Raw genomic sequence first — 22,987 nt, forward strand, 5'->3', positions numbered from 1 at the left:
GGGCCGAGGAGGGGCAGCGCGGCCCGGCGGGGCTGGGGCTGAGGCGAGCCGGCCGGCGGGCAGGGGAAGGCTGGCGCCCTGCGGCGGGCGCTCGCAGGTCAGGAGGCGGCTGCGCCGGTGGCTCCCCGCGTTCCTGGCGCTGGGCTGCTGGGCGCCCCACGCCATGTTCTCGGTGCTCTCCTATGGCAGGCTGGTGGCCCGGGCAGTCCTGGGCGGCCTCTCGCAGACGGACTCCCGCGACTACAGCTTGGTGACAGCCAGCTGTGGCTTCGGCAAAGATTTCCGCAAGGGCATCCTCAAGAAAGGCATGTGCTATGGGGACGACGCCTGCTTCGTGGCCCGGCACCGGTCGGCAGATGTGCTGGGTGAGTGAGCGCTGCCGGGGCCCTGCCCGCGGCCGCAGACAAAGGAGCCGGTTCCGCCGGTGAATGCCAGCTCCGAGGGCTCTCCCCCTTTATTTTCTTTTATTCCCTTTCCAAAGGAATCCCCTTGCTGCCCTACGACCCCCCCCCCCATGCCGGGCTGGGGCGACGTGTGGGGGTCGGGGCCCAGCCCTGCCTCACCTGTGGGTGCCCCCGAGGCCTGGCTCCTGTAGGTCGCTTTCTGCATCGTTTTAAAACCTAACCGAGTCCCCTGTCTGTGTGCTGCATTTCCACAGAAAAAGGTGATGGAAAGGGACACTTCCCGGTCTCGGTCTCGGCGCGTGCTGTGTCCTTGTCAAGTGAAAGGCAAAGTGACATTGAGGCCGGTTTCAAATGTCAAACTTCCAATTTCAGGGTTGGTTCTATCCTGGTGACGCTCTCTGCTGTGGGTTCATGTGCGAAATGAACCTCAAGTGTTCAGATTTTTAGAAGTAGTGAATAATTATAGATAATCAATGGCATCTCCAGTTTGTGAGCAGCATTGCTTTTGACAGTGCCTGACCTTTTTCCTCTGTAGTCGAGGTTGAATTTGGCTGACAGACACTCTGCAAAACTTAGTTTTCAGGCAGCTAACAGAAGGAAATTTTCACCACAACTTTGACGTTTAAGGAAAAAAAAAAAGAAAAGCTTCCTCCCCCTGCCTTTTTTTTTTTTTTTTTTACTTTAAAGCTGGTGGGATTGCACTGCAGTATCTCACGGTGTGACGGTGCTTGGTGATTCTTCACAACTCGGTGCTGTCATTGTAACCTGGTTGTCGTTTAATATAGCTGAGACTTTTTTTTGGAAGCTGTAGCTTGGTGCTAGGTAACAGTTATTGCTGATTATTCTCAAGGGAACTGTTACTCTGAGGGTGATGCTCCCGCTTTCAAGGAGATGTGGAAAATCAGTCGATGTGTTTTAGATACTCTGCACCCTTTTTGTTGTGCCTGTTCCAGAGAAACTTTTTTCTGTTAGAATTAGCTGTTGGACGACCTTACTTTAACATGTGACTAAGGCTGGCTGCTTCTTAAAGTTCATACCAGGCCAGCACTGATAAAAAAATGAGCAATCAGTGTTTGCCCATAAGAGTAAAGGAGATTCTGCATTTCTTATAGGTGGAGTCTTTGCATGGGGAGGCAGGTAGATTTAGACCCATTTGATCATGTTTAGGGTTTTTTGGCCGTATTTGGTAATTGCTGTCTGTGGACTTACAGCTTGTCTTGTCTTCCTGCTGGAATCAACAGAGAATTGCATTTCCAAGTTGATCTTTGCATTAATTTTCATGGCAACTTGAAAACAAACAGAATTGTAACTCTGCTTAAGGATCAGACAGCAAAGAAGGCTTCAGACCAGGATGTCTTAAGTACCAAGAAGAAAATAATTTAAATAGAAAAGCAGTTGGTGTTGATGCTTTTTTTTCCCCCTGTAAAGCTATTTTCATGTTAGCTCTTTATTGCTTTTCTAATATACGTACCAAAAAGCAAGATCACTGTACGTTCTGCAAACAGTGACGTTCTTGGTGGGTTTTGTTGTGGTCTAACTCCATGCTTTTTCTTCATCTGTGTTCTTAGGTTTACAGACACAGTAGTTTTTTCCTTGTTTCTGCTACTACAATCATCTCTTTGCCCTCTGTTTCTCAACCAGCTCTTCTACACTGCTGCAGAAAGTTTCAGCACTGGTGTTTTCCAGCACTGGTGTTTTCCAGCCCTCAGTTGCTCCTGCTCTTACCGCAAATCAGAGGTTCCTGAATGATTTTTTTTTAAAAGAGCCTCATAAGTTTTGTACTAGCTCAATACCTGCCCAGCTCTGCACCTCAGCAAAACTGGGTGAGCTGAACTGTTCCTGTTCAAGCTTAATTTTTCAGTTAGTAGTGAAGAGGCTCACATGGTTTCAGCTAAAGTGAACACAAGATGCAGTAAGGGTGCTTTTAGAGAACAGTAGATTTAAAGCAATTCACTTAGTTACCCTGCCCTAGTAGTCATCAGTGACAAAGCCATGCCAGATAATTAATTGAAAATTCTTCCATGCCAGTCTTTTCTAGAACCAATATATGGAAAGCATGCCTGTGTGGGATGGATATGGGTGTGGTGTAACAGTGAAAGAGCTACTCCCAGCCATTTGGCATGAGTGCTTGGGGATTCATTTCTTAGGTCAAACAAAAGTTGACTAGGCAGCATGTTTATAGCAAATACGAAAATGCTAAACACTGCTTTTGTTACATGTATACTGTATAGTCTAACGGCTGAAAATTTAACAGTGTCTTCTAGTCTGTGCTTTATCCTTTCATAGTGTAAGATCAACAGAATGCTTATGAAGATTCATGTTATTTCTAGTCCTCCCTTCATTATTAAAGGCTTGACAAGGCCTGTTACTGCTGTACTTACATCCCAGACAAAAGTAAAAATAAGACAAAACCCCAGGGATTCATCTGTTAAATTTGCATGTTTTCTTCCCATCCTAAACACAGAGAGAAACCAGAGTGTTTCCTTTGGGATCACTCTGAGGAAAAGGAAATGGCTTTACTACTAATACTAATCTCTAGAGCTTTATAATTCTGGCCTGTGTTTCCTTTTTGCTGCTGCTTGTACCATATTGTACCTTTCTGTATGTTCACTGTCAGTGTCTTGGTTGTCCGGATCCTCAGAATAATCTAATATCTTCTTGACACTTGGTAGATGTTGTGTACTACTTTGTATCTGAAGGCATGCCTGTGTAGCTTTTGAGGACAGAAATACTGTTTTTCAAAGCTAAAACCCAGAACTCTTCAGAAACTTGACACTTGTTTTTTCCTGCTTAGCATGCAAGAATTTTTAGTGCATGGGGAGCAAAACGCAAATCTTAAAAATCAACTTAAACACTTTTACATTTACATAAGCACTGATCTAACAAAACTAAACATTGAAGCTTGTTTATAAATTGAGATGTCTCATGCTAGTGATTTTTTTTTTTCTTTTGGTAGGATCTGCCTTTTCTTGCTTATTTCTGCCTTATCAGGCTTCTGATGTCTTTGCTAGTTTTTTATGGATTTTCCAAGCTGTTGTGTGACTCATAATTGAAACATTACAGCAACCAATGCGCATCCCGTGACAGCATCACTTATACAATGTCTGTGCTGGGTAGAACTTTGGGTGTAACCAGTGTGACTTGACTAGTCTTCCAAACTATTTCTGTCCCCCAGCAGTAGTAGGAAAAAACTGTCTGGCAGCAGGGTACTGTTTGTCCACTGCAAAGTTTAAAATTTGGCAACTGTTCTATCTGCTGCAAATCTTGATATTTATTTTTTTTTTAATCCCCCTCCCAACTCCCTGGGGTAGGGGGGAGCAGGGACTGAAAGGAATTGCACTTTATTTGAAAATTGTTTCTCAGCAGCCTGCATAGGAGGTATGTAGAAGTCCAGAGTGACAAAGCCCCTGAAATATTGTTAGTCTCGCTGTCATCAAGGGAAGTAAGCTACCAAACCTAAAAGGATTTGCAGGTGAAATGTCAAGGTTGTTCTGGCAACTGTAGAGGAGGAAGGGATTCTTACTTTGATGCCTGAAGGTCAATTAAGACTATGTGAAGTGGTTTATTTGGTATCATACCTGTTAAAGAGATTGCTGCCTTATCACAATTGATCACGCTGAAGGAAGCAAGTTGTTTGCTTGCTTCAGAGTAGCCTTTCACCTACTCCACTGGGGCAACTCTGGACCTGTTAGAGGGAGTAAGCAGTGATTTGAAAAAAAATCATATATGTATCTTAGCTTGTAATAGACCAAATGAAATTTTCTTTTTAACATGGGAGCATCAGTACTGTTGTTCGTGGAGAAACTACAGACTGAGAAACATTAACAATCCTGTTCACTGGCAGTCTTGTCAATACAACTAATCCCAATGTCAGCAGAGCTGTTCTGAAGTAGCATTGAGTGTAACCTCTTAGAAATGTGGTAGCTCCCTTTCTGAGAATGAAACTTAAATCTCGTTATTCTTTACCACAGTTCCTGCAAGGGCATTGCACGCTACATATTCTGATCAGAATTTGCAGTTCAACACTTACTTTAATTTTGAGTGCTGTTGATACTTGGTGGTAGTGGACAGTTTTCCACTCATGCAGATCTTGGCTTGAGCGAAAAGCAGGTTCTGTCAAATCACAGAAGGAAATAAACAAAGCTGAACACAATACAGTAGGTGAGGCTGTAATCATACCTATGTCGCAGGAAATGTTGCAGAAATCTCCCACTGTTTACTTTGGTTCATCCACACTATTAATGTTGTGAGCCTGAGGTGGTTCAGGCTGTAAGTAATTTCAGTGCAGCTGGGCTGATGTCTGCCCACGGTACCTACCCCTTTTCATCATTGAATGCCAACCACCAGTAGCAGTCCAGCTATGAAAACAAGTTCCACGGTTGCTCAACACCTTGAGAGATCAAATAGTGACAACTATGTGGGGAGGTTTTTACAAAACTTGCAGAAATAAATGATAGTTTAGCATTCTCCTGTAGCTCCCCAAATCCACTGAGCTATTTCTGAGGCTTAAATACTTAAATAAAATGGGTAAGAGATCTACCTGGTGGTAAAAACCTGTTTCAGGAACAACAGTGTATTGGCGGGGGGAAGATGGAAGTGCTGCTTTTTCTGGGAAATAGATGCACAATTTAATGCTTTCACTTCCTTGTTCCTCCTTCAGTTTGTTCTTAAGACATCATCGCTCACTTTGCCTCTTGCTTTTTGTTCCTTACAATCACTTAGCCAGCTATTCTTCAGTGCCTTTCTGTTTCATGCAAGGGTAGTTTAAGGTCTTCTTCTGAACTTCTAAAATGCACAGTGTGAGTAAGTAACCTTTCCTTTTGTAACTAGTCATCAGTCACACGCAATCTGCCTTTAGAGATTTGTATTTAACGAGGCTATTTCTTTGCCAGAACCTGGGGCGCGGGGGCATAGACACCATTTGGTTATACCGTTGTCATCCCGTACCCGCTGCCGGTGAAGCTGCTGGAAGAGTTAGTGCTGGCTTTGAGCATGTGACTTGCTTTGGATGGAAAACATACCTAGGTGTGTGATTTATTCTCATTGCTGATAAAACAAGAAATCTTATCAGTTTATCTCAGTTCTGGTATGTTGACGGATACTAGGTGCTGTATTTCAAACGTGTGTAATGCCACTGATAGCACTTTGTTACCATTGTAGCCTTCTGTATTTGATGCAAAAAAAAAATTCAGTTGCAAATATATTCTTCTGATGTTCTTTTATCAGTGATTCATTGCTACTTCAGGTAAAGAAACTGAAAGTTCAGTAGGATGTGTGGAATGTCTCACCAGGTTAATTGTGGTCGTATGCAAAAGCAATTCCTGCTGGCACGCTCGTGCCTGCCCGATGCTTCTGTGTGTGATTATTGTTCTCAGCTGACACAACGTTTGAAAGTATCCATCTTTCAAGAGATTTTTGGGACAGGGTCATACATTTGGGCTCTGACCGTGAGCAGGTTATTTTGTCAGAACTTTCACTCATAATACTATTTATTTTAAACAGCGTTTGATTAATACTGTTGTTTTGTTCTGAACTTTAAGCCTGTTTAGTTCCTGTTTGCTCTGAAGTAGGTAAAAACATCTGGATCTGCACTACAAAAGTGTGTGGTGATAATCACATATTTACCAGTCTTGGCACTGGTGGGCTGTTAACTGGGCTTCTGCAGTTAACCTTATGTGTTCACAGAACAGCTTTGCGTTTGCATTTCAACTGTCATTTTATCCCAGGTGCTTTCAGAATTTTGCAATAAGCTTCTAACAAGTTTCAGTGCCACTATCTTCACTTGCTCGGTTTCAGTGCTGCAGCATCAGTCACTCGTGCTTTGTCTTAAAACTTCCTTACAGCTCACTCTGAGACATCTTGATACACTGAATCTTTTAAGAAGTTAGAAAGAGCCAGTTTTTGGACTGACACATGCAGCAAGTATTTAATCTGGCAGTAGTATTTGTGTATTTTCCAGCAGAAGGCGATGTAGTGGAGTGTTAACTCTCAAAGATTCTGAAAGATCTCCTTAATATGGTTAAATACTTGAGAAGCTATTATTCTTTTGAAGTAATTTATTGTGAAATTTTCAATTACTTTATTTACAGTGGTGGTTCGTCTAGCCGCAGGCATTTCACAGTGTCACGTGGACATTTGTGTAATTTCTGCATAGGCTTGAACAAGGAATATTCAAAGAAATGTTCTTGCTATTAAATTTTCTCATTTGCTGAATAGCTTAGGAAAAAAATCAAGGATTGCGTACGGTTCAATTTCAGCAACTCTTCTGAGCCATGCAGTTTGTCTTAAATACCCTGTGATTCCTGTTTTGTAAGATGGTTATTTTAAGTTAAATGGTGGATACTGGAAGACAATATTTAGTGTGTTATGGTGAAAAGTAAGAAAATGAAAACCTGAGTAATCTTTTTGCTTGTTAAAACAGTAGTTGTTTTGAATATTCACGGGGGTTTTTTGCCTTAGATGACAACAAAGATAATATAAATCAATAGAGCTTGGCATTATTCCTTGGCAGTGATGTTGCCAGTAGCAGTACCTTTGAGTTTTCCTTTAGTGACAAAGGGGAAATGTGCTATTACAGAAAACCTAGTCCATTTTTATGAGCTGAGTTTTCAGGTTTTGCTACTTCTGGGGTTTGAAATGTCTCACAAATCATTTTGCTCCTTGTTTGCTGTATGTCAAACATCACAAAGTTTTCTTAAACTTTATTCCCATCTACATGTCATCGGGTTCAGTAGTGGTTTATTCAGTCTGTTTAAAAGTCACATATTCCTTTCCCATAAAACTGTTTGGTCTTTGTTGAGAATGTAGAATGTAAAGATACTGTTTTTATTTTAAAACCATGCCAAAGGTAGAACAGGATGGCTAAAGATCCTAGGGAATGTAAAAATTCTGTTTTAAGACAAAAACAATAAATGTGGATATTTCCTAGGTGGTGGCACTGTGTAGTACAGAGCTTCTTGAATGTGCTTTGCCTGGGTGCTGCCATTGATCTGGGTGGCTGCAGTAATTCCTGGCATGCTGGAGCAGGAGGAAGCATTTGATTGCTCTGGCAGTGTCCGTGAGCCATGCTTTGGGAGCGAACAAGGTCATTTAGCTTAAATTAAATGAACTTACCTATCATCTTTAAGAGATACAGCTTAAAAAAAAAAAAAAGAAAGAAAAAGAGAGGGGAGGGGGAAAAAACCCAACTCAACAAACCTTTGCAAAAAAACCCACTTTGTCCATTTTGGGCAAGGACAAGAAATAGATATGAGCAGTGGCACACGGGTTGATGAGCTGGTGAGGTGTCATGGAGGTGTTGCAGTGAAAGTGAATGCCGGGGCCTGCTCATGAACGTGATGGTCCTGTTTGCTTCTGTGCCAGTGATGGAGAAGGAATGTACAGCTGTCTTGATTCTTAAGCAGATGAGCTCTTCTCTTAAGTCTGGTACAAAGCTAAGGTGGAGGACCTGTGTATGTGTGGACAGTCTAGAGTGTGATTGTTTTGGAAGGCACTGGCAGAATGTACTTGAAGCTCTTTATAGCTTGCAAAAAGCAGACAGGAAGGCAGACAAAGCCATTTCATGGCTCAAGATGGAGTATGAAGTGTGCTGCCATGATCGTGGATTCAGATTTCCTGCCTGGAGTAAGAAATGAGCGAAGAAAAATCAGGTGGCATACTCTCATTTTTGCTTTAAATATTGAAGTAGGTTTTGATAATTAACCTTATCAGGTGCTTGCTGTGGTGGCTTCCTTGTACTCAGTGCTAATGCTGTAGTGTTTCTGTTTAATATTTCCCAAGAAAACTAGTGCAAAAACGGCTTACTGGTCGCTTGAGGGAACTCTGTAACTTCTGCTGAGCTTGTTTCGTAACCACCTTGGGAGCCAAAATCTTTGGACAGTACTTGTCAAACATTGTGTTTCCATTGCATTAACCCTGTTGTCAGTGAAGCAATGCTGTATTCAGCTAGCAAAGGTACATCTGGATTGTGCTCATCTTCAAGGGAAAAACCAGTCTTGTCTGGTAACATCATGTAAAGCAAGAACCATCATCTGAACTGAAGCTTAGTTTGTGTTTCAAGTTCTAGATCTAGAACTTTTACATGATCTCTTATTCTAGACTTGCCTGCCTGCCTGGCAGCGGAAAGCAAAGGGTTAATCCAATATTAACCTGGAGTTGCGTGACCTGTAAAGAGAAGATTAGTTTGCTCTTGAAGAAACCAGAAAAGGGGTTTCTGAGAATGCCAGGGTTGCTTTTGCAGTAGCTTCTTCCCAAGGTCTGGTGTGAAGAGGGGGATACGAGGATCTGCATTCCTCTAACATTCTTCTAAGAAAGCAAAGGGACAAAGCAGGTGTCTGAAAGGTTGTGCACTATTTTTGGGAGAAATCTGATTAATGTTGATAGGCTGCTCAGAATCTGGCTATAACCTCCTGTCAGATTATAGTTCGTGCCAAGGTCGGCTCTAAACCTTCCGTCTCAGTTTCAGATGGTGTCCGATGTGAAGGGCATTTGTAGATGAGGCAAACTTACCTTCTCAGTCAAATTTTCGTGCATTTGCTAAGAGGCAATTTTTCCAAGGAGACTGCTTGTTCTTCAGCACAGTCTGGGCTTGTGAAATTGGCTCGTTGTGCTTTTATCACGAATGTTGTTTTAGCTTTATTATGTTACAGAAGCTTGTGCTTGAAATGGTTAGTCCCTCACATGCTGAGGATCAAAAAGATTTTTGGAACAATTTCCAAGTAGAAATAGTTTTATCTGGTAAACAATACCTTCAGACAGTATTTTACTTCTATCGTTGAGGCCAGGTGAGGAAGTTCAAAACACTTCAGCCAGATGGCTGGCAGAGTATTGCCTTGGCTGCCCGCCTCCCTCTAACCACCTCCCTTTTCTATGTGCATCTTTGCTGTTTGCCTCTATGGTTGCTCAGAAGCTTCCCAAGCTTTGGCGGACCTGGTCTGGTTTTCTTGTATCTAGGTTGTTTTGAATGACTGAGTGAAAATTGACTGGATTGTCATCAGATTTCATTCTCTTGCTTGCTGCAGCTGTAAGCCACAGCCCTTGGAAGGGGTAGGCCCCAGCGTTGTGTTGGTTACATGTTTTTTTGAACACACTTTCTGTAGAAACTAAATTTCCATTTTAAAACTTACATTATCAGATAGAAAGTGTTAGCCTTAATATGAGCAGGGAGCTTGAGAAAGAAGACTTTGCCCACTGAATAGTGGGAAGAGTTTCTTTGTAATTTCTATACTAGTTAAAATCTTAACAGCCATCATATTTAAAAATAATAAAACCTCTTCTTCCTTTTTAATGGGCCAATCAAAGGTTAATGTGGTTGAACCCCTTTCCCCCTCAAATCCCCCCCTTTCTTGTTCTCTAGTGAAGTTGTCGTCCTCACAGAGTCATCAGTAGTAGACTTTTACCTTCTTTTCAGAAATTCAGATTATACTTAGAGATTCATTCAGGAGCTGATGTCGGAAGTTACCTTACAAATGCTTGGAATTTTTTTTTCCTTAATCAAAAATGCTTTTCAAGCAGGTGCTATATCCTACTTTTTAGTTGCTGAATATCTTTAAGTGATGTCAAAAATAAACCCCCTTGTTTTGGAAACCATTTCTGTTCGTGTAACTCTTGTTTTCTGTTTTCTTCTAGGGGTAGCAGATGGTGTAGGTGGCTGGAGAGACTATGGGGTTGACCCTTCTCAGTTCTCAGGGACTCTAATGCGAACATGTGAACGTTTAGTAAAAGAAGGACGGTTTGTACCAAGTAATCCTGTTGGGATTCTCACCGCAGGTTATTGTGAGCTGCTGCAGAACAAAGTACCTTTGCTTGGTAAGAGAACAAAAATGTATAAATTGGGTCTGTGTTGTCTGTTACCTAGACATATACTTAGCCAAGGTTGCTTAAATCTATTGCCAGCTTCTACAACAAATTTGCAGGTGGTTATCTTCTCTTAATTAACCAAAACCCCATAGAAATGTAGTTGTCTTGGTAGCATCCTTATTGTGTGTGAGTGAGTGTGTGTGTGTACACATATATGTATATAACAAAATAAAAGGCAAACAGCCTTTATGTGTGAAGGGTGGTAATTTACCAGTGCTTGCAAAGAATTTGCAAAATGAGTTCTGCAGTAGAACACGCTATGGCATGTGCGCTCATGCTCTCTGTGACACATGTATAAATAACTGTTCTCTGATGAAAACTCCTAATGGCTGATTGTGGCTTTTTGCTTAAGCTATGTGAGCAAAAACATTTTCTGACGATAGCTGGATGCAGTTCTGCTCGTTCCATCCCTTACTGCTCCTCTTGCCTTTTATGTCCAATGAACTTTAACCTAATTGGTTGATTGAAGTAGTTTGTATCATACTATCACTGGTACCTTATATTATTTTTATAATTATTGGGCAGGGTGTGTGTGTGTGTCGTTGCAGAATTTTTTTTTTAAAGGAAACTAAAGTAGATGCTTAGCATATCTTGTGTCAAACTTGATTTTAGACAGGGCATCCAGCTGCCCTGGGAGTGGTGAGCAGATACGAGAGGCAACGCTTGGCCTCAGCTGACAACCTTGAAAGCAGAGTACTTTTTTAAAGGGCATGTGACCTCTTATGCACCAAGAAAGTGTTACCCTGCATGCTATGCATGCTTCTCACCTGACCTTAAACTTCTATGCCAGAAGAGTGCTGTGTAAGCTATATTTAACTTGTCTGCTGAGCTTTGGAACAGATGTTCTTGCATTATATGCTGAAAGAATAGGTTTGAACCTCAGACGTGACCTTAAGTATCACTAAAATAGCAGTGGTCGTTAATTACATTAGGATTTTGCATGTTTAATAGTGCTTACTTGTGCAAAGCAGATGTAGCTGTAAGTGATCTACAAAGTGGGCCACTGGTGAGAGCTCTCACAACAGCTTTGTAGACACAGGCAGCCCTGCGTGGCTTGACCTTTTGAATTCTGAAAAGCAGCATATGCTGAGTCACAAGATCTGCATTCCACACATGGCCTCCTAGTTACACTCTGCTAATAGAGTTAGAATTTGAAACTAATGATCCTTAGTGTTTCTCCTTCAACAGAGAACGGTGTTTTTAGAAGTAGAAATAAACCCCTGGAATTACCACAGCAATGAGCATTTGGAGTTTATTTAAAATAAAGTGAAGGGAGAGGACTTCATTAAGGAGGATTCATTAGGCAATAAGTTTTCCCTGCTGTTGTGCTTCAGGTCTTGATACTTGGTTCATCACAATTGCATCTAGCAAGTGTTTTGGAGCAAAACTGAAATGGGAGGAAACTGTCCCATTTATTTAAACACTATTCTTGTATTGCAGAACTGTATTGGATGCTGTCACGTATAAAATCTGATTTTTTTCCTAAGATACTGCTTTGACTTACCATACAGTAAGAGTGGAGAAGGTCCTGTAGATCCACTAGAGGACAAATTCAGTACAAGCGTATTGCAGGGAACTCCCTATATTGGGAAGGGGAAGCATCTGGAATAGGTGATGCCTAGAGCCAGCTGGACTTCTGCACCAGCAGGCCTGACTGTAAGCTTAGCTTTTGCAGGCTTGTGGTCTGTCCAACATGTAGCTGTGCTTGGAAGCTCCTACTGGAAGAACCTTAGGATAGGAGATAAAGGTTATTCACCAGCCAGTGATATAGGGACTGAACGTTAGAGGCAGGAAGAAATGCTTTAGCTGTATTTCACCCTCTTCAGGAATGAAAGTTCCTGATGTGCTGTCCAATTCGCAGGAATGAAGTGATTGCCGTTTGCTGTGAGGGGCTTAGTCTGTGGGTAGGTATCTTTGCAGGACAGTTATTTTTGTGGCTTGCAACCAAGCACAGTTGGTGGCTACTGCTTAGCAAGTGAAATCAAGAATGCCTAAGTGCCCTCAAGCACAGCTGGGATAGTTCTGAGCATGGTTCACAAGTAGATATGTTTCTGTTCTGTCTGTCTTTAACTTGGAATAGTATTTGTCTCTGAAACATGTTTTCTTTAAACTTGTGAAGTTAGTATCCTGAAGATGGGACAGGATTATTACTTTTTGAAATAGAAAGATAGCTCTACAGAGCCATATGATAAAAGCGTTTTAATGCTCTGACGAGAGTAATGCAATATTACCTAATACTTAATTGCAAGCAGTTCTTTACTTAACATGGTTTATTTACAGCTGATGAGTGAAACTGTGTGGAGAGCACCTAGCATTATATGGATGCTACTAGAATTCTATTATCTCAATGATTTTGGAATTTCAGTATTTTATGTGACTTCTGTAAATCCAGTCCTATAGCAGAATGTGCTGACCTATGGTGGGATGGAAAACTGTAAATAAAGTGGAACAAAACAGGTATTTGTCAGCATAATGTGTTTACCAAAATCAAAGCAGGAAAAGTGAGTTCTGTACAAAAATCATAGTTTGTGTTGCAAAGTTTCTAGCATTTTGCTACCTTCAGTGTATATTAATTTTGGTGTTACTATTTCTACTTCCTCTGATCTGTAAGCTTTGAAAAATTGACTATGAATCAAATGGATGGAAGAGCAAGCAATTTCTCTAAGGCTAACTCCAGTTACGTATTCCTTCTCCAGGAAGCAGTACTGCTTGTATAGTAGTTCTGGACAGAACAAGTCATCGTTTACATACAGCCAACTTGGGAGATTCTGGATTTTTGGTAGTCAGAGGAGGAGAAGTAGTACATCGATCTGATGAGCAGCAGCATTACTTCAACACTCCGTTCCAGCTGTCAATAGCTCCACCAGAAGCAGAAGGGGTTGTCTTAAGTGACAGGTAAGGTGGGAGAGGAACTTAAATTTTTAATCTGTATATGTGATCAGCGCCCAAAAGGTCGCAGTTTTGCTGCTGCAGTGCTCATTGTATAGCACAGCGTAGCACGTGGGATTTAGGCATTTATCCAACCAAAGGGTCTTACACCTGTCCCCCCTCCTGTCTTTAGGTAACGTGAACATTTCTCACCTTGTACTTGACAAAGTTTGTCCACTGTTGCTCAGTCTGAATTTATTGGGCTAATGATTATTCATTCATGACGGCATATCCCCTTAGTCTGTGGCATGCACTCGGCGTGTTCTGATCTGTGGAAAGATGTAACTCAGTAAAGCTGCTGTAATAAGCCTGGAGCTGGTATATGCGCTGGTTGTCTTGCATGAGTGGCTTGTCTTACCAGCAGCTTTCATTCCCAGTCCCTGTCTGTACTCTCTTGGGACTGGTTTGGAGTACGCTAATTTAGATATCTTGGCAGCGAGGTAGCAAGTACTTGAAGAATAGAGCAGAGGGACATGTGACACTTAACTCGTGTTTCCAAATAGCTGTGTTTCCCGCGGCATATTGTATTTGACCAAAACGAGCGAAAAAACTGGTTGGCAGAACACCAAGCTGGGAAACGAGAGTTTTAGGGAAAGGACAATCTGTTCGCAGAAATGAGTTGTTTCAAAGGCAGACTTGTACTTGTGTCTTCCCCTAAGAATGTCAGGCTGATGCATCCTCTGACTTCGTGAAGCTTTGCCAGTCATATGAAATCAAAAACAACCCCCAAAACCAGCTTTCAAATAAGTATTAAAATACAGCCTTCAAATAATGGTTATACACTTATTAAAGTGATATCCCTCATCTGAATACAGGAAGATAAGTGGCTCTTTGAAGAGTGACCATAGTCTGTAGGGAGTGCAGTAGGCACGTGAAGTTTTTGATAGGCTTGGACTCCATGATCTTAAGGGTCTTGTCCAATCTGATTGATTCTGTGATTCTATGAAATACTACGGCCGACGCAGTAATGGTTATGACTTTAATGCCAAAATAGCTCTTCTTGAAAATGTTGGTTAAGTTGTTGAAACTCTTGACCATTCTTGCACGTGTTTTTATTACTTCATCATAAGACTACAGAGAGGAAGCTAGGGTAGAACTCTGAAATTAGAACCCTTAACTAATTTAACCTCTTAATTAGACTAAAATTAAGTGATTGATTGGAATTCCAGAGCAGTAAAAATCTTAATTTTTCTGAGATTCTGTGTCATCCATGGGAAAACAAAAACCAAAAAGCAGAAGGATAATTGATAATGTCCAGTGGAAGTCAGGAAAGCAAAACAATCTGAGTCATCACATAATAGAGAAAGCACAAGATAAATGAGCTCCCACACTTCAATTCTGAATCATGATTATAGCTTTCTGGCTAGTTTCTGCACTGTTCTTGATGTTAATTAGTACTCATGCGTGTTGTCTAAATGCTTCTCCAGTACTTTTTTTTATTTTTTTTATTTGTTGTCCCAGTTAAACGTTAGATTTGGCTATATATGAGAATAGGCAGGCAATCTTAACTCCATTAACCTTCCTGAAGCTACAAATCAGTTGAGCAAAGTAGCTCTTCTGGTCATTGGCATGGCCAGATGGCACGGCATGCAGTAGTTTCTCCCTTTTAAAGACCCCTGAAGAACCTTTACAAGTGAAGCATTTGTCATTAAGCTGTTTCTGAGACTCGGAGTTTGCAGCAATATTTGTGGCCAAAACAGATATTTTTCTCCTCCTGGTATTGTGTAATGTATTAGACAGAAGTAGACCAACCAGCTGTGGTCTCCTGGTGGCAATTTCCAGACATGTTTCATATTCCATTGCATTAGAAAGTGATTCAGAATCCTTAAGTGTTTTGGCCAGTCCTGTTATGAATTGTCCTTTCAAGTATAGCTTTTTTACATATTTAGGATGAGTGAGAAGGAAGCCCTGAGCCACCATTCTACTTAATGGTTTCCATGGAGATACACTTGTGAAGCGGATTAGTTTGCAGGGTTGTTCATCTGGGAATTGTAAATGCAAATCCTTTGTGTAATAGCTGGAACATTACCTGTTTGCAATCACAGTTCTTCTGTTGTAGCTTTCTTGACAAGCCATCCTGGTGAAAAAAGCTCCACGGTTAGCGATTATTTCTTTTCTTTTGCAGAAAAACACCTAACAGTGGTGAATTACAAAAGCTGTTGATGTGCTGGTTTGACATTGCTTGGTGTCTTGGTGAAAGCTGGTCCTTTTCTTTAAGCTATCTGTAACTTGCACAGCCCCGATGCTGCTGGGGTCATTTTCTTTTAACGTATCTGTAATCTTCACAGCCCCGATGCTGCTGATAGTACCTCTTTTGATGTCCAGCTGGGAGACATTATTTTGACTGCCACAGACGGACTGTTTGACAACATGCCTGACTACATGATTCTGCAGGAGTTAAAAAAGCTGAAGGTGAGCGTGTGTATTCTGCGTCACATCTTTTGTGCTGGTTCTCCCTTATAGTTACTGCCATTACTCTTTAGGCACGTAACTTTTGTATTTTATAGAAAAGACCCAACACAAAGCGCTGCCGTTGAGCGACTTTCCAGTTTCAGACATTTCAGGTGTGAGCAGCAGGAAGGAGTACCGACCCCACAGCGCTCTCTTGGCTCTGCACAGGGCTGAATCCAGAAGAAGCAGCTCAGGGATAAGTGTCCCAAGTGGCAGCTGGTCCCGTGTCACTAATGAGGGAGGGGAAAGAGGGAGATCATCAGTAGCAGGCACTGCCCTTGGCCAGCTGCTCGCACACACTGTATTTGATCTGTCTTTGCAGGTTGTAGATAATATACGTGAAAAATACAGCATTCTCTCATGGGTTAGTTGAAGGATTGAGCTGTGTACTTAAAAATAATTTGAAGCTTTTCTGAAGGGTTATAAACTAGTAATTCTAAAGTAGTATGGGCTGTCAGAATTGCAGGTTGTGTGCACGCCTGAAAATCTTTAATGTTCTGCAAAAAAAATTTCCTGGCCCTTTTTCCAAGTTAGTGACCACAAATGCTCTTTTTTAAATAATGTATTAAAATATTTTAATTTGGATGAGAACACTTAGCTTAAGGCTATTTGCCTACAAAAAGGAAAGTGTGCTTAGGAGATATCAATATGTATAACCTCCTGAGGAAACTGTTTTATTATGAAATGCAAATATGGTTAACATGTAGAATTATAGTGCAGTGTTAAAAAAAAATTGCGTGCTCTTACCCTGCAGCTACAGAACAGAAAGGTGGTGTCAGACAGAGACTGGGTCCTTAGAGACAACATGTCTGAGAGGCCTGGGCGCATCAGGCAGGCTCTTATTTCCCCCTCTCTGCATTCCCCACAATCGCTCCCCCCTCTTACCTGTGCATAATTTGGTCTGAAATGGAAGATGTGAGCACAGGCTGTCACAGAGGCTTTAATCTGGTTAGCAAAGGTGCTGACAGCACCGAAGGTGTAACAGCTAGGGCTGGGGGGCTGCTCACTGCCCGCAGGGCTGTTGCTGATGCTGTAGCCAGCTCACACCTCTTGTCGGCTGTACTCCCCCCTTCCTTGTCCTGGTTAGGGGGTAAGGTTAGGGAGGGGGTAAGGTTGGCCTGGGAGCACACTGGGGTTGGAATTCCCGTGTGGAAGAAAGTTGAGCTCCACCTTTCGGTGTGTTTGGGAAAGGCACTAAAGTTCCCCGTGAGGTTCAGCCAGAAGTTAATGATGTAAATGCCTGCTAATTCCCCAGACTGCAGGGAAGACTCTTCAAATGACAAGGCATTTTAAAATAGTTACAAACCGAAAGAGCAGCGGTTGTCCTGTTATGTTGGGTTGAGTAAGAAAAGTCTTGGAATAAAGCAGCAGAGTTACTGAAATGGGGAAAAAAAAGTGGCTCTTAAATGCTGCGGTCTATAGAAAGTTTGCGTGCTCAATACGGGTTTTTTCCCATGTGATTTTTAAAGTGCCCGGTCTCCCCAAGTGTGCTGTTGGCAGTTTGGGTATGAGGGTCAGAGAAGAGAGACTTCTCATTCAGGGTAAAACGCAATTGCTTCAGCAGAGCCTGCTTTGTGCGGGAAGGATGGGTCTTTCAGTGTGAACTGCTAGCACAGCTATCAAATAACCCGTTTCCTTCAGGTCTGTTTAGTCTATGTGGAGTATTAGTCTTCTAAGTTTTTAAATTCTGTAAGTCCTCCAAAAGCAAGTCTTGGAGCTGCTGGTAGGGAACAGAAGCCTGGACCTCAGTTGTGCAGATTTGCAGTTCTAACCCAAATTTACAAAGCCTGAAAGGTGGTGAGGGTTCAGTTTGGAAGAGAGAGTGGTAACTACTGGCCTGATCTGTGAGAGAGATGTCTGGCAGTCAGGGATCTCCAAACTGACATGCATCAGCAAAACAATGACCAGTGGACTTTCTTTCAAGAATAAACATTTTTCCTTGTTCATTTAGAACTCCAACTATGAGAGTATACAGCAGACTGCAAGAAGCATCGCTGAGCAAGCTCACGAGCTGGCATATGATCCCACTTACATGTCGCCGTTTGCACAGTTTGCATGTGACAATGGATTGAATGTGAGAGGTAAGAAGATAATTTTTTTTTTCCCCCCACCCTCCTCCTCCCACTCCTGCTATCTCTGAGAAATCTTAAGCAAAGTGAAGTTCTGTTGTTGCAAAATCTGATAGGAAAACTGTGTTAAGAAATGCGGTTGGCAGTAGAGTGCCAAGCCAGCACACCAGGTTTGGCAAGGACCCCAGCTCCTGACACAGGTCATCCCAGGCCCCGGCTGGTCGGAAGCCTCCTGTGGGGAAGCAGCTGGAACACAGAGAACACAGTGCTCTGATTCTTAAATTTTTTTTTTTCCTCTAATATGTATGCTCCTGCCCCAGGAATCCTGCCTGGTACAAGTTATCCAGGTTCTTGGAGAGAGAGCTGTACTTGACTTGTTCCTTGGATTTGATGGCGTGGGTGGCTTTTTCTGTTTGGTTTTTTTTTTTGTTGGTTGGTTAGGGGTGGGGGTGTGTGTGTGTGTTGGGGTGGTTTTTTTGTTTGGTTTGTTTTTTTAAGGTCTTCTATTATTGATGCGTTTTAGCCAGGATTTTGCCCACCCTTCAGTGGGTTTGAGGTAATTTTGGTCGAAATTTCTGACCCTTGTACCATTAGCATCCCTGTCCTCTCTGTTGGTTCTACTTCCCGTGTTTTAGAAGGATGTTAACACCTGGCAGAGTCCAGAGTCCTATCAAACACGTTTTCTTCTTTTAATAAGTATCATTCTGCTAGTAAAGATGTTCTCATTATCTCTCTGTCAGAAGGGCAGAAGTCCCTGCAGGACCCTTAAGTGTCTTTCCTCAGGGTAGAGACAATAGGTGTAAAGCTTGGGCTCCATGTTGCTGCAAAGCTCCGTCTTTCAGTGATGAAACTGCCGATCTCCCAAGCCCAGAGGGCTGCTGTGCCTTCTTGCGTAACGAAATAGCTCTTCTCCAAGCCGTTTCTCTAGGGTTTGAGTATCTTGCTCTAGCTGTTGAGGTTTGAAAAGTGACAACTAAGTGCGTTAAGTAGCTTTTGGGAATACAGTGCTGGAGAAGATGCTAAAGACGTGTATGATTTACAGTAGAAATTCCTGAGAAGATACCGGCTTTATTGCAGCTTGCGCGTAACGAAGCGTTGTCAGGGGTTTTGTACATTTGTTAAATAAACGATCTGCTAGAAATCAGGCTTTCTGCTCTGCCAGCTAACAACAATATTCAAGATTCTGTGCTACTCCCAGTAGTTTGTGGTCTCACTACAGCTTAAAAGGGAGAGTGCTCGGTTGCTGTGCTAGGTGTCACTGCTACTTCAGCTGCCTGTTGGAAAGACGGTGGAGGAAGCAGAGTTCTTTTGTCTACACAAAACAGGTTTTGAATATTTAAACTTATTTTTTAAAGCGCTTTGCATGGGGGGAACGTCATAGATGATAAGATGACCCGCTGTGGTTGGATGAAATAATTTTACTTTTCTTGTATTACAGGGGGAAAACCAGATGACATCACCGTCCTTCTTTCTATTGTAGCCGAGTACACAGACTGATCTGCCTGGAGTGTCAGCTTCTGACTATTTCGTTCCCCCTGAGCTCCTAGCTTCACATGTACGGTTTCCTGCTGGCAGGATTGCTTTCTTCCTTTGCGGCTGCTCACAGCAGCCGGTTCTCGAGCTCGTTGCCTGTCTTGAGATGCAGCTGAAGTCCTTGTTAAGAACCACTCTTGTAGTACACTGGTCTTTGTCTGCCAGCAAGAAATGAAGAAGCTCAAGGCTTGAAGCATGTCTCTCAGAGCTTAGTCATTGTCCTTAAAAGGGGGAGTATCAATCCCACGTTGTTACTGCATTTGAAATGTGACTTTCAAAAGAGTAGAATTGGTTTCTCATCTTTCAAACTAGATCCAATAGGTAGAACCTCTCCGCGAGGGCATATTAATCTATTTACTAGAAGCGTTCACTATTCATCAAAGGGTATGTTACAGAACACAGTTTCATAAGCATAGTCTTGTTACAGTGATAGCTGAGGTTTCGTGTTTCTAAGCTCCAGTTTTCAGGAGGTTTATAACTGCTGTAAACATTCTGCTCTTGCCATACATGGTGTCAGCCTAGGAGCCTTTTCTAGTACGAAATTTCAAAAAACATACTTAGTTCAAGTTATATGGATGCAAATGTGTTTTGTGATTTCAGGTGCTTAACTGTGATCTTAAAAAGTTCTGCAGATCATTCGTCCATAATGGGCCTGGTATCTGGATGTTTTGGCTGTGGATAATTAATTTTATTTTTTATTTTTAAAACAAAAATTCAGTCTCAAAAAGCCGAGCTGGCCAAAGTTGAGGTCCTTTCAGCATTTTAACCCACCTCACCAGCATGGGATGATGTGGCGCAGATGCCACGGCAGGAGGTTGCACAAGGAATGCATCATCCTCAACTCTGAACGTCTTCACTTTTGGTAGATAATTCTGTCATTAACAAAACATAATTTGTGTTAATGATTGCCATTCTCGCTTGCGTAGAACAGAATATGCTGCACCAGTTGAAGTCCAGTTGATCCTTATCTTATGCTGTGGCAGCAGCAGTAAGTACGGAAATGGAAACTATTAATGAATAATCAGCAAAACTTACATTTCAGTAACTAAAGTTTAGGGTTTTCAGAACGAACCTTAATGATGTTTACAGTTATCTAACAGCCACTTTGCAATATGACATTTCCTTTTGAATTAGAGTAGCTCACATTTGTTCCCCTTCTTCCAGCAAGCTTTCCTTTTTCTTTCCTGAGGTTCATACAAAAAGCTGATACATGTAAAGATATATATATTTTTGGTCAGTTTTTCATTAACTTTTTTGCTGGTAGAAAAGTATGTAGAAATAAATTAAAGCCATGTTTTTATATATAAAAAGTCGGGTAATGTTGCTGTTTAGGCGAGTGCAGTTAAACTTGGTCAGTAAGTAATCTTACCTGCTCTCAAAAGGAGATTTTTACTACCTGGTTTATTGTATTAAAACTGTTTAAGTTTGAGGTTACCTCAACTTGTTTAAAGAATTTTTGTGGACTTGTACTGTATATTTGCGTAACTATGTCAAGCTTTTATTTAAGGTCATTTAACATGTACCATGTACATGTCATTTTACTATATTTCAATGCATCATGCTTGTAACAGGCATTTCATTTATAATAATAAGTGATTAATTTGGAAGCTCTTCAGTAATTTATCTGCTATTCCTAAATTGGCATAATGTTAGCTATCTATTTTAAATCACCTTGTAATTACTTGTCAAAATGCCTTAACTACCCTAACTTGACCAAAATATTATTTTGGTGAGGGTATGGGGAGGATGATATTAATGAAGAAAAAATTTAATGAGTTTTGCGATACATGGAACAGTGAGTGGTGGATAACTTTGCACAAACTGTCAGTCCTCGTTGTTTTTTACAGTTGAACAAGCTGTACCTAGCTGTCTCGTTAGGAGGAATGTATTCACGCTGCAGTATAGGGCTTTGTTTCTAGCATTTGGGAGGGGCCTTTCCCTCTCAGATCTGGGTGTCTTTACATTTTATTCTCCAGTATTTAACTCTCACGCTTCTTGATTAGAGCAGATTTGATCAATTATTATTTCCCTTGAGCTTACCTTAAAATGATGCCCCTGTAGACCTGGGCTGTGTTGCACTCTGACCCCTTGCTCTCAGCACACTCACCCCCCCCCCCCCCCCCCCCCCAGCACCATCCATGGGGAGCCGCATGCGGCTCAGCCAGGCGAATACAGCGAAGGTGCTTACCCCCTGCGGGGCATTGTGCACGCTACGCCACTGCTGGGCCGGGGTCTGGAACCCCCTGAGCGCAGAGACTTGGGTGCGGGGCCAAGCCTCGCGCTCTCTGCTAAACCCGTTCTATCTGTAAAGCCATTTGCCTCATATCATGACTTTTTTTTTTTTTTAAATAAAGAACAAATTTGGATTTTGATTTACCAGTCATGAGTTTAGCCCTCACCGGACACACCAAAGACCAGTAAAGCTTATAGCTTTTCCATCTGTTTATGAAGCAATACTGTATTATAAAGAATTGATATTTCTGTCACATGCTTGATTGTTTGGGGGTTTGGGTTTTTTTGGTTTTTTTTTTTTTTTAAGATGTGCACTCTAAACATATCAAACCTGATTTCTTCCTATGAACTTAAGCTGTCTGCGCACAACAGATTTTTGGAAGAGGAAATGACAGGGCCCAGCCTATCAAAATAATTTTAAATGATGCATGAAGCAGTAACACTTCCTAGGAATTAGATTATTGTGACTCTTCACAAGAGAAACATGCAAGAAGGGTGTTCCATGAAATGGAAGCGTGCGTGAGCGGAGCACGGGCTGACTTGCAGCTGCTGCAGAGGGTTGTTGTTGGTTATCAGGAGCTGGTGGTTTGGGAGCAGTGATTTGAAGGAAGAGGAGAAGGTTTTTTACACCAGTAACCACATAACGTCATGGGACTGGCAGGAGCTGGGATTTCTGCAGCAGTGTTACCAGTTATTTGGGTAAAACAGGGCTGAGATGTGGTGAATTGGAAAAACTCTGTGGTTCCTTGCTACTTTTATGGCTATCTTTGGGAGACCTGCACCATACAGTTTCCCTCTAAATGTACTTTCTTTGTGTTTATGGAGAAGGGTTTTTTTCAGCCATACCAAAAAACAGATCTTGGGACCAGACAGTTCTGACTGAGTGAAGGAGAAGGGAGAGGCAAAGGTCTGGCAAATATGTGAAGGATTTTGTGGTGGAATCTCCATCTCTTGGTAATGGACAACTTTTCTCTGGGGGGTGGGAGGTTAGGGGGAAACAACAAAACAGATTGTGTGTATAGAAGCTGACTGTATGAAGTAGTTTCTTACAAAGATAGCTGAAATAATGAAGCAAATCTGAGTCTGTATCTAATGAGGATGCTTTTTTGTTGTTGTTAAAATGAGACTATCATCTATGCTTACCTAAGAGGCAATTATGTGAATTTCATGTCTGAGGTATAACTTATGCAGGAATAGTTCTGTAAATACATTTAAATGAATTGTAAAGATATTTAATAAATATAGTATTTATACTAAAATGTGCTTTTTAAAGTAAAGTTGACTGCAAAACCTGTCTGTTAATGCAGTGATGTCACTGGTGGCTCAGAGGTGCACAGCCACTGTAACGGGATGTTGGGCTTTTGTTTAGACTTTGCTACACCATTCTCAAATCTGTGTTTGAATGACACTGTAAAACTCATCTGTACCAGTCTGGAGGCTCAGTGAAATGCTAGTGCCGCAGCATTTCTGTAAAAATACCAGCTATTCCATACCAGTAATGTGTTTGGCTGT

General features: G+C 41.8%; 2 protein-coding genes across 3 annotated transcripts in view; one reads left to right on the plus strand and one right to left on the minus strand.

Moving 5' to 3' along the window:
- PPTC7 (protein phosphatase targeting COQ7) lies at positions 1 to 22,734 on the plus strand. 2 transcript variants are annotated; one of them, XM_040609474.1, is made up of 7 exons: positions 189 to 365; positions 5,297 to 5,429; positions 10,032 to 10,211; positions 12,959 to 13,157; positions 15,479 to 15,602; positions 17,593 to 17,722; positions 19,149 to 22,734. In XM_040609474.1, the coding sequence occupies exons 1-7, from the start codon at positions 315 to 317 to the stop codon at positions 19,205 to 19,207; spliced, it is 876 nt and encodes a 291-aa protein (XP_040465408.1). In that variant the 5' UTR covers positions 189 to 314; the 3' UTR covers positions 19,208 to 22,734. The 2 variants fall into 2 exon arrangements, with proteins under 2 accessions (XP_040465401.1, XP_040465408.1); XM_040609467.1 differs by lacking the exon at positions 5,297 to 5,429 and having other exon boundaries at positions 1 to 365.
- Positions 15,610 to 22,987, minus strand: part of RAD9B (RAD9 checkpoint clamp component B) — a 17,228-nt gene continuing 9,850 nt past the window's right edge. The window contains exon 11 of the mRNA XM_040609449.1: positions 15,610 to 15,871. Within this exon, the coding sequence (XP_040465383.1) occupies positions 15,869 to 15,871 (3 nt within the window). The 3' untranslated portion in view covers positions 15,610 to 15,868. The remainder of the gene's footprint in view (positions 15,872 to 22,987) is intronic.

Source organism: Falco naumanni, chromosome 1 (genome assembly GCF_017639655.2).
Source record: "Falco naumanni isolate bFalNau1 chromosome 1, bFalNau1.pat, whole genome shotgun sequence".
NCBI lineage: Eukaryota > Metazoa > Chordata > Aves > Falconiformes > Falconidae > Falco > Falco naumanni.